Raw genomic sequence first — 18,477 nt, forward strand, 5'->3', positions numbered from 1 at the left:
CACCCAAAGAACAAAAATCCAACCAAGAAATGGGCAGAAGACATGAACAGACATTTCTGCAAAGAAGACATACAAAAGGCCAACAGACACATAAAAAGTGCTCCACATAACTTGGCATCAGGGAAATACAAATCAAAACCACAGTGATATACCACCTCATACCAGTGAGATACCACCTCACACACATCAGAATGGCTAAAATTAACAAGTCAGGAAACAACAGGTGTTGGCGAGGATGCAGAGAAAGGGGAACCCTCCTGCACTGTTGGTGGGAATGCAGGCTAGTGAAGCCACTCTGGAAAACAGTATGGAGGTTCCTCAAAAAGTTGAAAATAGGGCATCTGGGTGGCTCAGTGGGTTAAAGCCTCTGCCTTCGGCTCAGTCATGATCCCAGGGTCCTGGGATCAAGGCCCGCATCGGGCTCTCTGCTCGGCTGGGAGCCTGCTTCCTCCTCTCTCTCTGCCTGCTTCTCTGCCTACTTGTGATCTCTGTCTGTTAAATAAATAAATAAAAATCTTTAAAAAAAAAAGTTGAAAATAGAGCTACCCTATGACCCAGCAATTGCACTACTGGGTATTTACCCTAAAGATACAAATGTAGTAACCCAAATGTTTACAGCAGCAATGTCCACAATAGCCAAACTATGGAAAGAACCTAGATGCCCATCAGCAGATGAATGGATAAAGAAGATGTGGTATTATATATACAATGGAATACTATGCAACCATCAAAAGACATGAAATGTTGCCATTTACAGCGATATGAATGGAACTAGAGGGTATTATGCTGAACGAAATAAGTCAATCAGAGAAAGACAATTATCATATGATCTCCATGATATGAGGAAGTTGAGAGGCAACGTGGGGGGTTTGGGGGCTAGGGAAGGAAAAAAATGAAACAAGATGGGATTGGGAGGGAAACAAACCATAATAGACTCTTAATCTCACAAAACAAACTGAGGGTTGCTGAGGTGATGGGGGTGGGGAGGGATAGGGTGTCTGGGTTATGAACATTGGGAAGGGTATGTGCTATGGGGAGTACTGTGAATTGTGTAAGTCTGATGATTAAAGGACCTGTATCCCTGGGGCAAATAATACATTATGTGTTTATAAATAAATAAATATGTAAATATCTTACAGTTTTGTCAATTATACCCCCCTAAAGCTGAGAAAATAAAGATAAATGAAAGAGAGAGAAAAACAAACAAACCAAAAAAAACCTTCCAAATGTGTGAACTTGAATTTGTGATAAACCTTGGCCCAGCCCTTGGCTTTGTGATCTTAGGAAAGTCACTTAAATTCTCTCAGTGTTTCAATTTTCCTCATCTTTTTGCAAAGTGATGCTTACACCCCTTGGTCTCCAGTGGCATAAATTTCAAATAGTCTGCCACTGGTGGAAGTGGTTGGGAGAGATTAGAGCCATCTCAGGTGACCACGTGGTGAGGGAGAGGGCTGGTGTGGTGGTGCACACAAAGCAGGTGTTTTGGCCATGGACAAGCCTGCATGGCAATCCCAACTTTGCCTGTCATTTGGGTGAGTTATTAAATCTCCAGAAGTCTCTCCAATTTGTAAAATGCAACATTGTTGAGATACAGATATATAAACATAAGCTCCTGACAGACAGTAGACCATTAATAATGGTGGCTATCATTATTTTTATCAATTTCTGAATCACAATGCATAGTTAGCAGGTTCAGAATATGAAGGTTTATTTTCTAAAACATGCCTATTCATTCACTTTGATCCCTAGGGAAGAGCCAATACAGAATTGGGTTATCCAGCTAGGAAATTAAGTCCCATGTTTCTCTATACTGAATGTTTGGGGCTAATTCCAGAAGCTTATTCTCATACACATCACACCTTGAGAACAGCTGGACAGGTACTTCTCTTCTCCTCAGAAGCCTCTGCATTAAGTTCCCACTCCTGTGACCACAGGAATTCTGGTAGTCTGTTGGGATCTCAAAATTTACCCATTCTAAAGAGGGTAAAATTATCATGCACTAATTCCCAATGCTTTTTAGCATGAGAATCTCATTTTTAAAAAAAATATTTTATTTATTATTTTATTTATTTGACAGAAAGAGGTAACACAAGCAGGGGAGTGGGAGAGGGAGAAGCAGGCTTCCTGCTGAGCAGGGAGCCCGATGTGGGGCTCAATCCCAGGACCCCAGGATCATGACCTGAGCAGAAGTCAGACGCTCAATGACTGAGCTACACAGGCACCCAGAGAATTTCATTTTAAGGTAAAAATAATTTAAAGGAATCCCAAAAAGTAACAGTTCTATTTTAAGTAGCTTTTGATTGAGAACATACTTGATAAAAATTTAGCAATGGTGAGAAGTTAGAGGATCTTCCCAAACGTTTTTTTTGAGTAGGTAGTATAAGAACCTGATGGAAAATGCAGAAGGTACTAAAGGGAATAGTCCTTGCACTCCACGCCTCAGTCACTCAGTGTCCTTCCCAGAGCCAAGTGTTGTTGAAACACTGTGTCTGCTGTGTCCTTTCAAAGGTCATCTATGCTTTACAAATACTTACATATTTATCACTTAAAAAAAGACAAAAATAATAGATCTTTCCACTGTTCTTCATACTTAACAATGTCTTGTTATACTTTAAACAGGGTACGTGAAAAAAAGAGAGAAGAATGTGCATTTTTATTCATCACAGTGGCATCTGCTATTGAAAAGTTAGATTGCATTTATTAATATACAGAAAGTCCAAGCGTACATCAATTACAGAGCACCTAGAGATTCTCAGCTCTAAGTTTGGAAACCAGTAGTATAAGAAAGTTATCGATAATATTCAACATTAATTTTGGCCCCTACTTTGCATCAGGCATTGTTCTCAGCATTTTATACTTGTTATCTCACATAATCCACATCCTTCAAATCCTTCTCTTTCAGCTTAAATGTTATCTCCTTAGAGAAGCTTTCTATGATCCAAGGATACCTTCCCTCTTCCCTTTCCATTATTCCTTATCATTTCATCCTGTTTATTTTCTTCAGGAGATGAACCACTCTATGTAATTAGTTACCTATCTATCTGCTTGTTTACTGTTGTCTTCCCGTCAGTATGTGTTTTACAAGCAAGGACAGAATCAGCTTGGCTCCTTGCACTATATCCAGTAGCCGGTACCATGTCTCAGAGGAGCCATTCATTGGATATTTATTAAATACATCATGAGCAAAAACCAACTTGACGGGGCACCTGGGTGGCTCAGTGGGTTAAGCCTCTGCCTTCGGCTCAGGTCATGCGAGCCCCGCATCAGGCTCTCTGCTCAGTGGGGAGCCTGCTTTTCCCCTTTCTCTCTGCCTCCTTCTCTTTCTATAAATAAATAAAATCTTAAAAAAAAAAACCAACTTGATGAAGTAGACCTTATTATTATTTCTGTTATACAAATAAAGAAACCAAGGCCCAGAGAGAAAAACGAGCTCATTCCAAAGTTAGTAAATGACAAAATTGGTTTGAAACCCAGCTCTACTTGACCCCAGAGCCCAAGCTCTTTACCACCATTCTGTTGTCAGAAATGGAAGACTGAGTACAGTCCTGGCTGTGTGTGATCTTAAATAAGTCACTTTTCCTCCCTTGGACTGTTTGCTCCCCTGGTAAAGGAGAGGGTGGAATTAGCAGTATTCCTCACAGAGGTGTTCTGTGATGTAGGAGATTGTGATCCATGAAAATGTAAAGGGGGACATTGAAGGGACTAAGAAGATTGGCCAGATACCTGTAAGAGAGATAGATGACTTTTGATTCTTTTCTTCCTTCCCTCCTTTCCTCAAGGAAGATTTGCTGATCTCTATTCTATGGCAGGCACTGTGTCAGACATCCCTTTGGATAGGGCTCCAAAGACTAATAGGACATGGTCCCTGCTGTTAGGGGACCTGGCCTGATGGGTCTAATGCAGACCCACTAACAGCTGCTTTTAGTGTAGGTCAGTGCCATAATAGTAACATGTATGAGGCACGTGGTTACACGGAAGAGGAAGGGATTAATTCCATCATGTCATATGTACAGTGCTCAGAATGGAACTGGATGTAAGGAAGAGAGGGATGAGGTGTAATGCTGAGCTGGGCCTTGGAGGTAGGAATAGTCTTCCAGATGGACAAGACTAAGGTGAGGCTTCTGGACCCAGGAGACATTACAGGCAGAAACACAGGCACATTGTCCTGGATTCCTAGGGTAGGGGGTTGGCTCCCCAGGTGCAGAGCTGGTTAGGTAGGTAGGGGGAGCCCAGACTCTTCAGCCTGGAATTGACTCCTGAGAGCAGAGACATGGCCAACTCATATTTACATTTTATTTTTAGCAGGATGACTCGGACTGTGGTAGGACAGGAGGAGGCTGATGAGGCCAACAGTGGGGAAACTGGTTAGGACGTTTTGCAGTGGTTCAGGTGAGAGATGATGAGCACTTGGAACCTAAGTCATTCACAGCAGGGTGGGAGAGGAGCTAGATACATCGGAGATTTTTTTTTTTTAAAGGCAGAACAGAAGGACTTGCTGATTGATTGGATGAGGGAGAATAAGAGGAGACTAAGGGACTTATTGGAATGGATCAGGTGGCCAAATACAAAACACGGCCATGAACAATTATAGCGAATTTGGAGTGGTGTGGGAGAAATAATGCTGTTGGCTTTGGATATATTAAGATTGAGGTGGCTCTTAGATAGCCAGCAGAAAAGGTATAGCTGTGTCCTTCCTTACGGAATAGCCGTCCAAGCCTGAGCCAGACAACCCTGGGCCCATTTCCTGCTGGGCCCAGGCAGGGATAAAATTCTCCAAGACCTGAGGAGAATTCCTGAGCTCCACATCCTTCAAGGATATAAGCTGGAAATTGAAAACTCCCTAGATCCTTATTGATAGGAGGAGAACAGATTGTGGATTTGCTCTTTAAAATCGGAGGTTGGGGACGCCTGGGTGGCTCAGTTGGTTAAGCAGCTGCCTTCGGCTCAGGTCATGATCCCAGCGTCCTGGGATCGAGTCCCACATCGGGCTCCTTGCTCGGCGGGGAGCCTCTGCCTCTGCCTGCCATTCTGTCTGCCTGTGCTTGTTCTCTCCCTCTCTCTCTCTCTCTGATAAATAAATAAAATCTTAAAAAAAAATAAAATAAAATCGGAGGTTGGCTCCAGTGGATCGAACTCTCCTGTCCCTCGCAAGGACCAGACTTTAAAACAAAAGAAACCATTTCTTCTGGAGCAGCCTCTGACCCTGATAGACTCTGGCTCTTGAGTTGGTTCCCAAGACACCCCCACTTGCTTTAGGGAACAGCTTTTCTAAAGAAGGTGAGGTTGTATGGCGTGTCGCCTGTCCAGCCTGGCCACTGCTGAAAGCCCAGAGTCTTGGGCACTGGACCCTCGCCCAGCCTCAATGGGCGTCCTCAATGCTGAGAAAAGACTTCACGTAGCCCTAACTCTTTCCAAAATGACGCGTCTGGAACCCTTCTCCACCTCAACTCGGATCCCTAGAGCTCACTAGGCGGTGGCCCGGCCTCTAAGGTCCTCCCGGGGAAGGGGATAACCTAGGAGGGGGAAGGCTGGCCCGCCACACCGAGCGTGGTATTCTCCTGGCTGCTCCAGCCCCTGGCCAAAGGCAGGGGCACGCCCTGTGTCCCACTCCCACGTTCATAGGACGGCGCCAGGATCCCTTTTCTCTACTCCGCCCTCTCCTCCCGCACTGTCCCACTGTCCTGCCCATAAATCGCAAGAGCAAAGGTAGCACGATTCCTGCGGGCCGCGACACCGGGCGCTAAACAGTGCAGTCCCGAGCTTCCCCTGCAGAAGCCGCGCTCCTCACTTGGTCCGGGGGTAGAGGGGGCGCGAGAGAGCAAGTGGGCGGGCGTCCTATTCTCCGCATCCTCCTCCAGGTCCTGGCGCGCAGGGTGGGAGCGCCGTGCCGCTCCGCGCTGCGCATCGCGGCGGGCTAGCCGCCTGCCCCCTGCCCTAGCTGGGCCGCCTCCCCCGGCTGCCGGTGGAGGGCTACGAGGCGCTAACGTTACGCTGTTTCCGGTTTTCAAGCGGGCTCTGTTTCCCCTCCCAAGGCGGCGGCGGCGGAGCGGCGGAGCCCCCCAAATGGCCTGGCCAGATGCGGCAGGTTTGCTGCTCAGCGCTGCCGCCGCCGCCACTGGAGAAGGCTCGGTGCAGCAGCAACAGCGACAGCAGCAGCAGCAGCGGCAGCAGCAGCAGCAGCAGCGAGAGGAGCAGCAGCAGCGAGAGCAGCAGCAGCAGCAGCAGCAGCAACAGCAGCAGCAGCGAGAGCAGCAGCAGGAGCAGCAGCAGCGAGAGCAGCAGCAGGAGCAGCAGCAGCAGCAGCATCTCCTCCCGTCCCGCTGCGCCCCCAGAGCCGCGGCCGCCGCAACAGCCGCAGCCCCGCAGCCCCGCAACCCGGAGAGCCGCCGCCCGCTCTCGAGCCGCAGCCGCCGGCGGCATGAGGCGCGACCCGGCCCCCGGCTTCTCCATGCTGCTCTTCGGTGTGTCGCTCGCCTGCTACTCGCCTAGCCTCAAGTCGGTGCAGGACCAGGCGTACAAGGCACCCGTGGTGGTGGAGGGCAAGGTACAGGGGCTGGCCCCGGCCAGCGGCTCCAGCTCCAACAGCACCCGCGAGCCACCCAGCTCGAGTCGGGTGGCGCTGGTGAAGGTGTTGGACAAGTGGCCGCTCCGGAGTGGGGGGCTGCAGCGCGAGCAGGTGATCAGCGTGGGCTCCTGTGCGCCGCTCGAAAGGAACCAGCGCTACATCTTTTTCCTGGAGCCCACTGAGCAGCCCTTAGTCTTTAAGACGGCCTTTGCCCCTATCGACACCAACGGCAAAAACCTCAAGAAAGAGGTGGGCAAGATCCTGTGCACTGACTGCGGTGAGTCGCCCCCTCCCTCTGCTGGAGAAAGGGGGGAGGGGCGAGGTGGTGGAGAATGGGGGTGGGGCAGGGAGGTGCTGCAGGTGCCCAGGCCTGGCAGCGCCCGGCTGCTGGGGTGGGGGGTGGGGCCGCCCCTGGGCAGGGCACCTGGCGCGGATGGGTGAGGGGGTGGGGGTTGGGGAGAAGGAGGATCAGGCTCAAAGTGTGCCAGGGGTGGGGGGCGGGGGAAGGCGCTGGCCTGTGCCAGCAGCGATCTGCGGCTGATGTATGGCATGTAGAGCTGGAAAGCTGCCATCATAGCCCAGTAGCGGCAGGAAAAACGGCGAAGTCCGGGTGGTGCCGGCCCGAGGCTCGGTGAGTCAGGAGTGACCCTCGGAGGCCTTGCCCGCTCTGCTCCCATGGGCCTACCTCGCTGGCCAGGGTCTGCAGGAGCAGCTGGGCAGACTCCCAGGTCGTGAAGGCCTCCGCTTACAAGTTCTCCTAGGGAATGACGGCCCCCGCCCCCTCCTTCCTCTCCCGGGCTCCGGTTCTGCTCATCCCCACCGCTGGCGCAGGCAGAGTTGGACTTTTTCTGCTACTGTTTTCCGTCCTCCATGTGGCTCGGGGTGTTTTTTTCCTTCGTGATTGCCTGTCTTTGCTAAGCGGTTAGCCCAGTCTTCTCTTACCTTCCAGGACCGGGGAGCGGACACCTCTTTTGGCCGTTTCTGGGAGATTTGACTAGGTCTGTTGATAGGGATGACAATGAAATAGAGTAACTTAACTTCTGCTGAATGCCGTAAGCTCAAGCTCTGACATCTTACTGGCAGGATGTGTGGACTGCATCTGCCGTCTTCATGATGTTGGGGCTGCAATGGATTGCAGGAGCTCAGAAACAACACTGAAGTGTGTAGATCTCTGTAGCCGAGAGTGGAGGTCTCCCATGTTCAAAGTCAAAGAAGTATCTGTTTAAGAGCTTTTGTTTCTCCTCCCTGAACGCACTTACCTCTCAGTGAGATATTTCAAACCAAATCGCCCCCATACTGGAGTATTTGGTGCTGGCTGGTCTTGGGCTTATTTCTGTTGGGGCTTCCTTTTGTCCCGACTCAGGCTAAATTGGGTGCTTGCTGTGTGACTCTGGACTGTGTAATCATTGAATTATGACAGATATCCTGGAGGTCATCGAAGTTGGCATGTTTACCAGGTTACCAATTGGTTCTAGATAGGCTTTGGGAAACAAAGAATGTGGAACAGCTCATGGGAAGTTTTGCTGCCCTCACCTTTTTAGATCAATGCCTTTTTGCGTTTTGGAAGCCTTACTCCTCTCTCCCCCTCCCCCACCCCTGTCCTTCAAGAGACAAAATTTTAATTTAGTAGTAGTGGTTGTGTATCCAGGCATTATGTTAAACTGTGGCCACTTTAATTAGAAGAATCTTGAAGTATCTTAATGAGGAGGGAGAAACTTGGGTGGTAAGAGTGATTTCTCTCTCTGACATTGTTCTGAGGAATACTTTTGACTGCTCCTTCATGTTGGTTTTATGCTCTTCCCTGTTTTATGATGACAAGTTGAGAGCAGTTAAGAATTTCTGATTTTTTATTCTGTTAAGTATTTTATTTGAGATCCCATAGGGAGCTGTGGAACTGTATTGTGCAGCGGGAAATAGATAGTAAAAACATTTATTGAACCTTGTCCAAGGACAGCTTCAATTTTGGTTCTCGGTGAGTTGCTCTGGCGTATGCACAGTGCACATCACTACATTATCCCTGGTCTGGTCCACTGAGACCCAGTGGTCTTTGTCAGATAATCCCCTGTCTTCCTCCACCTACTTTCCCCCTTCCCTCCTTTGCAATTATACCTTATTTGTCTTGGTGAGAGTTGAGGAGTTGAAGAGTTGAATGTGGAGATCATGAGAGATGTGGGGGTCAGAGATATTTTCTACTTTCAGGTTATGATCACCTCATTTGATGGAAGTGGCATGTGTGGGTCTAGTTCTCAGAAGGTGCCCAAAGAGATCCCTTCTGAAGAGAAGGCCATCCCACACTGTAAATTGTCAAGAGACCGAAACAAGCATGGAAGTAAACACTTCAGAATGCAAACAATTTGACTTTGAGTTGATAGTACCTAAGTCGGTGTCAGTTTGTGGAGGGGGGAGCTTTATATAAGGGGATTCGAAATTAAAGGACATATTTGTGAGAGGAAATTTGTGGAACTGAGAATTATATGCCAGAAGAGCATAAACTGCATTTTCTTATTTTCTACCATGAGGTTAAGGAAAACATGCCCTGGTGATGGTATATTAAATAAGGAAACAAAATCATCCTAACTAACCACAACACCTTCCTTGTGCTCAGCAGGAAATAACTAACAAATTCATTTTCTGTTTTCTATCTCTAAAGAAAGCCCTCTGGGCCACAGGGTCATTGGGAACATTTTCTCCTTGGAGCCGATTTGCCCATTGCAAAATAGGGAAACTGGCACTCAGAAACTGTCATCATGCCCGTTATATTGAGCAACTGTGGTTGAATTGTTACTTTGTTTAGCCAGTTTTAGCTCTGAAAGTGTCTGGATTCAGAGAGCTGTGTTTCCTGGGGAGATCATCTAGAAAGGTGTGTTAGCGTGGGTTAGGACTTTGGGACAATGTATCCTATGGAAGGATATTGAGTTTAAAAGTTAGCACATGTCTCAGTAGCATCAATGAGGGGTCATGCTAGACCCTTTGTAGAAGGTCCTCAGGAATAGCTAATTTCACTGCTACTGTGTAATATTGATTTGAAGCCTGTGAAGTCTGGCTGGGATAACAATATCTGTCAGAGGGGTATTTTTATAGATCTTATGTGTATCATTCATCCAAAATTACTACCTCTGGTGGTAAAGAGTTGAGTAAAATCTTTGCATTTCTAAAAAGCTTGCATACAGGGAGGTGTTTTCTGTGCCTTTTGTGGAGAGGAAAAAGAGGAAAAAGAGAAAGCAGTCTTCAGGATTAGCAACTCTGTATAATGCTATAAAAGCATCCTGTTCTGCAACCAGTCCTGCATTTTTAATGATGGTTGCACATATTTTGGTATAATCACACCCTATCTTGTTGCTTTCCTATATATATGGTTTTAAGCTGTTTCCTTGTTGCATAGACACAGCAGATAGCTTAAGGAAAAAAAAAAGATCATTCTTCATTTGGGACTTTCTGATTTACAGTTTTCTTCCATGTATAGTGTTCTTTGTTGCTGAAGATGGAAAAGGTGTATTGCCCCGGGGCGGAGTGGGGTGGGGTGGTGATGGTGGTGGTGGTGGTGGCATTACATCCTTTAGGATAGTTTTATTTAATTGGACAACCAGAATCACATATTAGAGGAAGGTGGTTCACAAAAGTCAGCATAGCAAAAGCGACTGCATATTTTTAAAATGCTGTTTATTTAAAGAATCTTTTCTTCCCCAGCCAGCTGGAAACCCAGCTGTGCTGCAGCTTAAAGATGGGAAAGTGAAACTAGTCTAGAAGCTGACCATTCCTAGCTGTGAGGACGAGGCTTGGCCATAGATTTAGGGGTAGAATGACCATGATAATATCATTAGTTCTCTCTGTGCCTCCTTTCCTCAGCGGATTTCAATTCTTGGGGGCAGAAACCATATCTTATCTTTGAGGTCTTTACCTACCTCTCCAGCCCCCCCACCACCATGTTGGTACTGTGTCTGATGTGTACAGGGACTCTCAAATGTCTTTTGAAAGGATGAAGTCAAGTGAAGTTAAAAAAGCAAGCCTCCCGATTAATACTAAAACAATCTTAACTCTCGGATCTGTGACACCAAGTCTTAGTTCTGAAAAGCTGAGTTTGATGATAGCCTTTACCTGTCGCTATGGGAACCTTTTTTCCAAAGGAGTCATTATCAACTAGAGTACTTAACCACAATGTGCTTAATCATTGTGCTGATTAGTTTTAATGGGATTTGAGCCACAGAGACTAAAGGTCTTGCTGGAGAGGACCCTCTTTTTTTTTTTTTTTTTTGAGAGTAGACACTCTACTCACCCTCAAAACAAAAATAAAAATAAAACAACTCTCCATTTGAATTAACAAATATTTTGGGAGCTAGAAAGGATGGTATATTAACTAACTAGGCAACTAACTTCTTGGTCCCAATCCTCTTTTCCATTTTTCATCATCTAGGACATTTTCATTCTATTTCCTAATAGCAAATGCACTGTTAGGTTTGGTTTTTTTTTTCCCTTTCTAAAATTGTATTTACTTTTCTGAATGTGTAATATATTTATATGCCTCAATCTAGAAAGTGCATATGAATATACGGTCAAAAGTCTCCCTCGCACTCCTGTCCTCAGCTACCTAATCCGTAAGGCAATTGAAAAATAACATATTCTTGAAATGTGTATTTCTCTAAAAGCAAAATGTTTGTCAAAGTAGTCTTAGGTTTTTCTCTTAACGGACGGAGAGTGTTCATTTTGCCATTAAGTCAATTATATGGTAAATTCTTCCCAAGCAATATATATATACACATATATGTATAGGCATGTACATATATATGTATCTATCTATACATAAGTATATATTTGACTTAACCCAAGATCTTAATCACTACCCTACCTCACAAATATAACCCTAGGCTCAAGAATGAAAATACCAAGGTGTTTTTCAGATACTTTGCCATTAAGAAGTTTTGTGTGACAGTAAATTTTGGGAGGAGTCTTCACTGGGATGCCCAAAAGAGAGATGCAATGATTTGTCTCTGAGCTTAGGGCAGCCCCTCTGCCCGTACCACGATTCTTACTGTTTCACTCTCTCAATAACCTCACAGCAGAATCCACGAGGAAAATCACATGCTTCCATATGTGCAAAGAGAAAACCCCACAGTGCGTGATTGCTTTGATTTTCATTTAGAAGGCAAACCCAAAGACTTTAGTTGGTGATGAAGAGTTTGATTTTGACTGTATTCCCATAGGCTGGTACAATTCTAGGGGGAATTATCCACTTGAATCTTGCTTTGAAGTACTTTAAGGTAACGGATTTGAATGCAGTGTTAAAATTTCAGAGTGTCAGGGAATTGCCACTTGAATACTGAGGGGAAAAAAAGGCAACAGTGGAAAGTTTAACCCTCTAAGTCCTGGTGGCTTAGTGGCATTTGGCAGTTTTGCCCACTGGTTTGGAAAAGGAATGACAATATCGGTGAAGTTTTTCCCTGTGTCATCTTCAACAACTGGTTCTGGGTTCTTTCTTTTGAAGTCCTGACGTGGTGGTGGTATAATTTGAGCCAAAGGTAATAGAAATTTCCCTCCAGATTTTGAGTTTGTATGCATGTGTATGAAATGGGGATTTTTGTCTTACTCATTTCTAGGAATTAACCCTCCTTTCCCACTCACTTACTGGAATTAGTATATAGAAATAAAGTGAGTTTATGAATTTCAAGAGATGATATAGGGAACGCATTAGTAAACTGAGGAAAGTAGGTGAATTGGCTGGTAGAAGTGTTGAATTGTGGTAGGTTTGTGAACATAGATTCTTATTTTTTAAAAGATTTTATTTATTTATTTGACAGAGGGGGAAAAGAGAAAGAGAGAAAAAACAAGCAGGGGGAGGGGTGGAGGGAGAAGGAGGTTCTCTGCTGAGCAGGGAGCCTGGTGTGGGGCTCTATGTGGGATATTGGGATCATGACCTGAGCAGATGCTTAACCAACTGAGCCACCCAGGCGCGCCCCTAGACGCCTTTAAAAACAACAGTGCATGCAGGTGAATCTTGGTGAACTAGAGCTTGGTGGAAGGCTGTAGGAATCGTAGCAAACGTGGAGGCTGATTAAAAGGCGTTAGGAATGACCCGCGAGAGGACATCCTGTACTCAGGCAAAGAGCTGGGAAGCTTCTGCCAATCTGGGGTCAAAAGACAGAGATTCACATTGACAGAGAGCATTTGTTGTTAATCAGCTGTGATATTTTCCAATAATTATGAAATGAGGTTAAGTTAAGGAACCTTCTTTCTCTGGCTAGCTGCGTCTGGCCAAGTGTGGCATATGAGCTCCATTCTGCAGCAACGTTCCCTTCCCACTCTGTGCTCAGAGTGAGCTCCAGGCAGCCTCTCCAGGGACCTTCTCTGGAACAGAGCCGGTTAGTTCCTCCCTGTGCCTCTGCTCAGGACCTGCTTGTGCTGCGTGCCTCCAGGGCTGAGCTGGATATGGTTAATACTCCATTTACCCTTGTAGATGTTTCCAGAGTGGCAGAGCGCCCTGGAGGTTTCCGTCTTCCACTAGCAACACAGACCCCCAAGATGTGCTTTTTATCCTGCCTTCAGACACAGAATCTTTAATGCTCCTCTTTTGCTCTCACAGATTTCCTGCCTTGTGCTGATGACATTGGCTTCCCCCCTTCTCTTTCCCTTGGTGATCTGTTTATTCAGACTGAGGATCTGTCTTTGTCCTTTAGGCTAGGATGTTTTACTTGGTCTTGATCTTGATATCGGTCCAACTAACAAAAGCCAAACTGGGCTAACATCCCTCCGGACTGAGTGAAAGGAAAAGTCACCACATGGCTGAATACCTGGTCCAGCCCCTGGGAGAGTCAGGACATCATTAATTCGATTACGACGATGATGACTTTTGGTGTCCCTGAAGTCATATTACTAAAAGAGCTTTGCTTCAAATCCATCTTTCAAATGTTTGCTTCCACAAATAATTCAATGTAGGTGCTCTGCTTCAAGAACAAGGTGTTTCGGGTAGTTGTATCAGACATAGTCCCTCTCATCAAACAATTTACAATCTGGAGGTACAAAGGAAGAGTGGCACTTTAATCCAGAATGTGATAACTGCCATGACACACACCAGCAGGGGACTTTGGGGAGTAGGGGAAGCCTCTCAGAGGAAAAGAATATCATATTTAGAGGATTAGAGGAGAAGTCGTTAGAGATGGGATTCTAATACTCAGAGATAGTTGAGGTAGAGGTGGTTTAGAGATAGAGAGGGATGGAATGATTGATTAAATTGATTGCATGGGGAGAGAGCCACTTTCTCTTCCACAGAGGGGCATACTTAAAGTATACAAAATAACCAGAATGACAGGGAGAACTGGATAAGGAGTCTGGAGAAGAAGATGAGGGTAATATTTTTGACTGTCTCAAATGCTAGGCTGATGACTTTATTTGTAATTCTGTAAGTAGTAATCGAAGGCTTATGTTAAAAGCAATTCAGTAATGTTTTATAGTTACTGGTGGATGAGTCTTGCACATATTTTGTTAAATTTATCCCAAAGTATTTCATGTTTTCCTGATGCTACCGTAAAGGGTATTTTTGTTTAGTTTTGCTTGCCAGTTATTAATTGTTAGCATATAGAAATATAATTTATGAAACACTGATTTTGTATCCTGTGACCTTAAGACATTTGCTTGTTAGTTCTAGTAACTGTTTTTGGTAGGTGTCTTGGGATTTTTTTCTATGACCAAGTTGTCAGTGAAAAAAAGACAGCTTTCCTTTTCCTGTTTGCCTTTTTTCTTTTTTGCCTTTTCTTTTTTCTTTTTCTTTCCTTATTGCGCTGGCTAGGACTGCCAAGGACAGTGTTGATTAGAGTGGTGAGGACAAACATCCTTGTTCTAGTCATGGTGGAAAGGATTCGGACTTTCACTATTAAGTACAACATTAGCTGAAGGTTTTTCATAGATGCCCTTCCTTAAAAAAATTTAGAGTCTATTTAGTGTGTGTAATGATCAAGAATTTGGGCTCTGCAGCCAAATGCGCCTGGATTTGGAAACCAACCTCTACATTTTCTAGCTGAGTGATGTTGGGCAAATTACTTTCTGAGTCTTAGTTTCCTATAAAATGGGGATAATGATAGAACACTTAATAGGATAGCTGTTCCTATTAAATGAGATAATACATGTAGAATGATTAACATAGGACCCCAATAATAAATGTTTAAAATAGTTAATTATTAACAAAATCTGACTAGACCAATGTGAGCAGGAAGCCTAGTAAGTGAAAATTTTAAGTTCTAGAAGTGGACTGAAGGCAGGCAAGGGGAAATTTTTCACCAACCACTCTATTTTTAACCCATATGTTCCTATTTATCTCCACTTGAGAGCCCCTGGGCTGGGCTGGTGGGGGTGGTGATGCGAAGAGCGTGGGTTATGTGTGTGGATTCAGTGTAGGGAAGTTCATGTGAGTTTAGGGTCTGAATGCTGGTCCTGTGGAAGTCCCAAGTAGGCTATCAATCTTCATGTATTCATGGGTCTCTGTTGGTCAATATTCTGAGAAGCCCACAGATAGATACTGCTGCTCTATCTGTGCACAAATGGGATGACTAAGATCCATACTCCAAGTTTTCTTAGGAGGAGCTGCTCAAAGTCCCTGGAAAATAGCTGGAAATGTCCATCTTTCTTTTTCTTCCTTCCTTCCTTCCTTTTCTTTTCTCTTTCTTTCCTCTCTCTCTCTCTCCCTCTCTCTCTTCTTCCCTCCCTCCTTCCTTCCTTCATCTCTCTCTCTCTCTCTCTTTTTTTTTTTTCCCCAAAGAAAGCAGGTCCCTGGTTCATCCTGCTTTGATTTGGAGGTTTCCAACTCTGGGGATAGGTTCACACTGCATCATTCATATTCTTTCTTTGTTTCTACATTGGGTTGGTGTGGATCTCATGGCTGACCAGGGATAGAGGGGTACAGGTGTGGGCATATAACAGGTGGCATTTTTGGAGTTTGTGGGACTGAATTTTAATTTTATGTAATTGATTGATGTGTGGAACCTGATGGAAGTATGAATCTTTGCTCCTTAAATGTTTGTAGGACAGAGACTCCTTGCTTTGGCGTCTTCCTCTAAATATTTGTTGGGTATTATTAACCCTCAGATTCTGGACTTGCCACGTATCCCCAAGCTCAAATTCTCCTGTTATTTTCTCATTCTTAGAGTCTTAGTATCTATGTCCTGTACCATGTATATGACACTTATCATTTAATGCCATGCATTGTTAATTACCTTTTGATGGGTCAGGTCAGTATCTTATCTCCTTCCCCTGACTGGAAGATCTTTGGAGGGCAGTAACTTAACACATGATAAAGTAAATATTTGAGTAATGGCTATTGCCGAGAAAGAAGGGAGAGTGGGTCTTTTTCCTTTCTCTACTTCCCACTTTGGCCCTAGATAAATTTCAAGTTTCCTCAGATGACAGCCTAGACTAAGGGTCTAGAGCAACCATAGAATGGACCTTCAGACATTTTGATAATAGGCAGAATTTGGCTTCTCTGTCATGTTTCTGTTCAGTTTTTTCTCCCCCTTGATAGTTCATAGCGTTTTGTGGGTAATTCTTCTCTTTTCTTGAATTTTAGAATTACGACTGGGTGGTTTCCCTCACACATGTTAATATTTTGGCTTGCGTTTCCTTTCTGTTTTTTGGTTAGTTGGCATTCTGCAAACGATTCTCCAGTTTCACTTTGCCGTGGGAGCTTTTGGGATGTTCCCTGTTCGGGTTTCTCCTTGGAGTGTCCAGTTGGACGTGGTTACTTGGAGCTGCTCATGCTGCAGGCTGAATACCTTGAGATGGAAGACGTATGGCCAGTTGTCATCGGTAGTAAGCGGAGACTGCAAGTTAGGTGTTGTTGTACCTCTTTGCCTCGTAGGCAGCTTGGGCGCTTCTGGAGGCCAGGACTGGTTCTTATGTTGTGGTGTTATTTCCTCAGAGGGTGGGGAGGGGGATCCTAGTGTTTCTTCATGTCTCTCTTTGGCCTGTTCATCCTCTACCATATCACTGAAATGAGGCCTTGTCTTCCATCTGCTTGGCTAATATATTGGGTATGGGTTGGGGTTGGCTTTCAAGGGGAGGTGCTCCTCTAGCTCAAAATGCCTAAGGACTACCCGTCACTGCTTTGCACAAGGCCATGGCACACAACTCCCTGGAGTCAGTCCCTTCCACCCGTGCCTGTGGCCAGAAGTATAATCTCAGTATAGGGCCTCATTACAGCTCCTTAGGCCAGTGATGAACTTGACAAACACTGAGCCATTGAGGACTCTCTTTTGGAGGAGATTTGTGTGGTTTTGGAGAGGAGAGTTTATTTACCAGTCAGGACAGAACAGGTAGATTAAGGAGATCTGACATGTCTGACTTCCTGTCTCTGAATGAGAGAAAGAACAGCAGGCCTGCCTCCGGTGTAGCTTTCCCAGGATGGTCATTGGTTGGTTGGATGTCAGGGAACGAAATAATAAAAAGAAGAATTTTTTTTTTTTTTTAAAGGAAGAAATGAATCTCAGACCACAATGCAATCCAACTGTCCAGAGTAAAGCTAAGGCCCACAAGCAAAGAGTTTCTTTCAAAGGGCACTGGGGCTTTCAAAGGCAGCCCCTCTGACTGCTTACTCTTAGTTGGTTTCCTTTTCATCGTTCATTCATGTGGATTTCCTTCTGAGAACCTCTTACCTGGGATTTCCAACTCTCTCCTACCTTGCCCTTCCGTGCGCCCTACTTAGGTCTGCTATCATACTTGCTTTTTTGTCATCATCATAATAGCTGGTCCTCAGTCCCTATTTCCCAAAACCAGAGAAGTTGCCAGAAATTTCTAGTGCAACCTTGCCAACCCTTCCTCAGACTTTAGGTCTGATGGACCTAGTGGAAAGCTAATGAACAAGGCCTGGGATAGGGACCTTGGAGGCTAGAACTGCTTATGACAAATCTGGCTGAGTTCCTCTCAGGTCCAGTTCTTTTAGGTAAAACATTTAGCCACCATCCTCCTCCCCAAGAAAGCCTCTCCCATATTCCAGGTTTCTTTTGCAAAAGGGAATGCTTTCTCCAAAAAGGCTAGTAACATTCACGAGGCCCCCTAGTGACATGCATGTTAAATTGTCTTGGCCAAGTACTGGTTTTTGGATGGCACTTCCCAGAGCTCAGCCCAAGTGATTCAGGCCATTACTGGGAAGATCCTAGGATGTGGAGGCAGGTGGAATCATACTCTGGGCCAAGCAAAACATTACCACTTCTGAGAGAAGCTTCTTGCGACTGGGAAAGAATCTAACTTGTAAGTTGAAGGGAGGCACATGGATGGCCCCCAGATTGGGAGGGAGCTTCCTGTCTTTGTTTCTCATTATGCAAATTATCTAAGTAGGTTTCTGCTATGCGTGGTGTGCACTCATCTAACAGGGCAAGTGGGAGCTGGAGCAGAGACTAGTTCCCTTGGGAATATTGTTTTCACCTCTGCCAGTGCCCCTACCCCCCACCCCAGCTTTTACTTTGCCCACACTGGTTGTGGGCTCCTTGCTTCTTGTGTGTGGTGGCACAGCCTCAGGGCCTCTGGTGAATGAGCCTCAGGCCCGAGCTTGTTGTACAGAGTAAGGATTAAAGGCATTGGTTTTAGATTCATCTGTTAAGGGATCATGTCAAGTGGATAGAAGTTCCCAGAGGTTTGATGGTCTTCATTAGGCCAAGCTCACAAACTATATTTTTTTAAAGTAGGTACACAATTTTACTTTTCTCATCTCTGAAGTTAGATAATAGCCTAATCATTCCAGAGGAAGAGTGCGTGTTGTCATTATTATTATTGGATTTTATTTGAGAGGGAGAGAGAGAGAGAGCCTGTGCGCAAGTGGGGGGAGGGGCAGAGGAAGAGGGAGAAGCAGACTTCCCGCTGAGCAGAGTCACCCCCCCCCACCCCTCCCACCCCCCCGCCCCAAGCTTGGGGCTTGATCCCAGTACCCAGAGATCAAG

At 45.3% G+C, this 18,477-nt stretch overlaps 1 protein-coding gene across 3 annotated transcripts in view; it reads left to right on the forward strand.

Annotated features, from left to right (window-relative positions):
* The first annotated feature begins 5,678 nt into the window (after nucleotides 1-5,678).
* NRG2 (neuregulin 2) overlaps nucleotides 5,679-18,477 on the forward strand; it is a 174,535-nt gene continuing 161,736 nt past the window's right edge. For all 3 annotated transcript variants that reach the window (XM_045075423.1, XM_045075422.1, XM_045075424.1), the window contains exon 1: nucleotides 5,679-6,842. In XM_045075423.1, the coding sequence (XP_044931358.1) occupies nucleotides 6,077-6,842 (766 nt within the window). In that variant the 5' untranslated portion in view covers nucleotides 5,679-6,076. The remainder of the gene's footprint in view (nucleotides 6,843-18,477) is intronic.

This window comes from Mustela putorius, unplaced genomic scaffold (genome assembly GCF_011764305.1).
Source record: "Mustela putorius furo isolate JIRA1106 unplaced genomic scaffold, ASM1176430v1.1 tig00000145_pilon_pilon_pilon, whole genome shotgun sequence".
Taxonomy (NCBI): domain Eukaryota; kingdom Metazoa; phylum Chordata; class Mammalia; order Carnivora; family Mustelidae; genus Mustela; species Mustela putorius.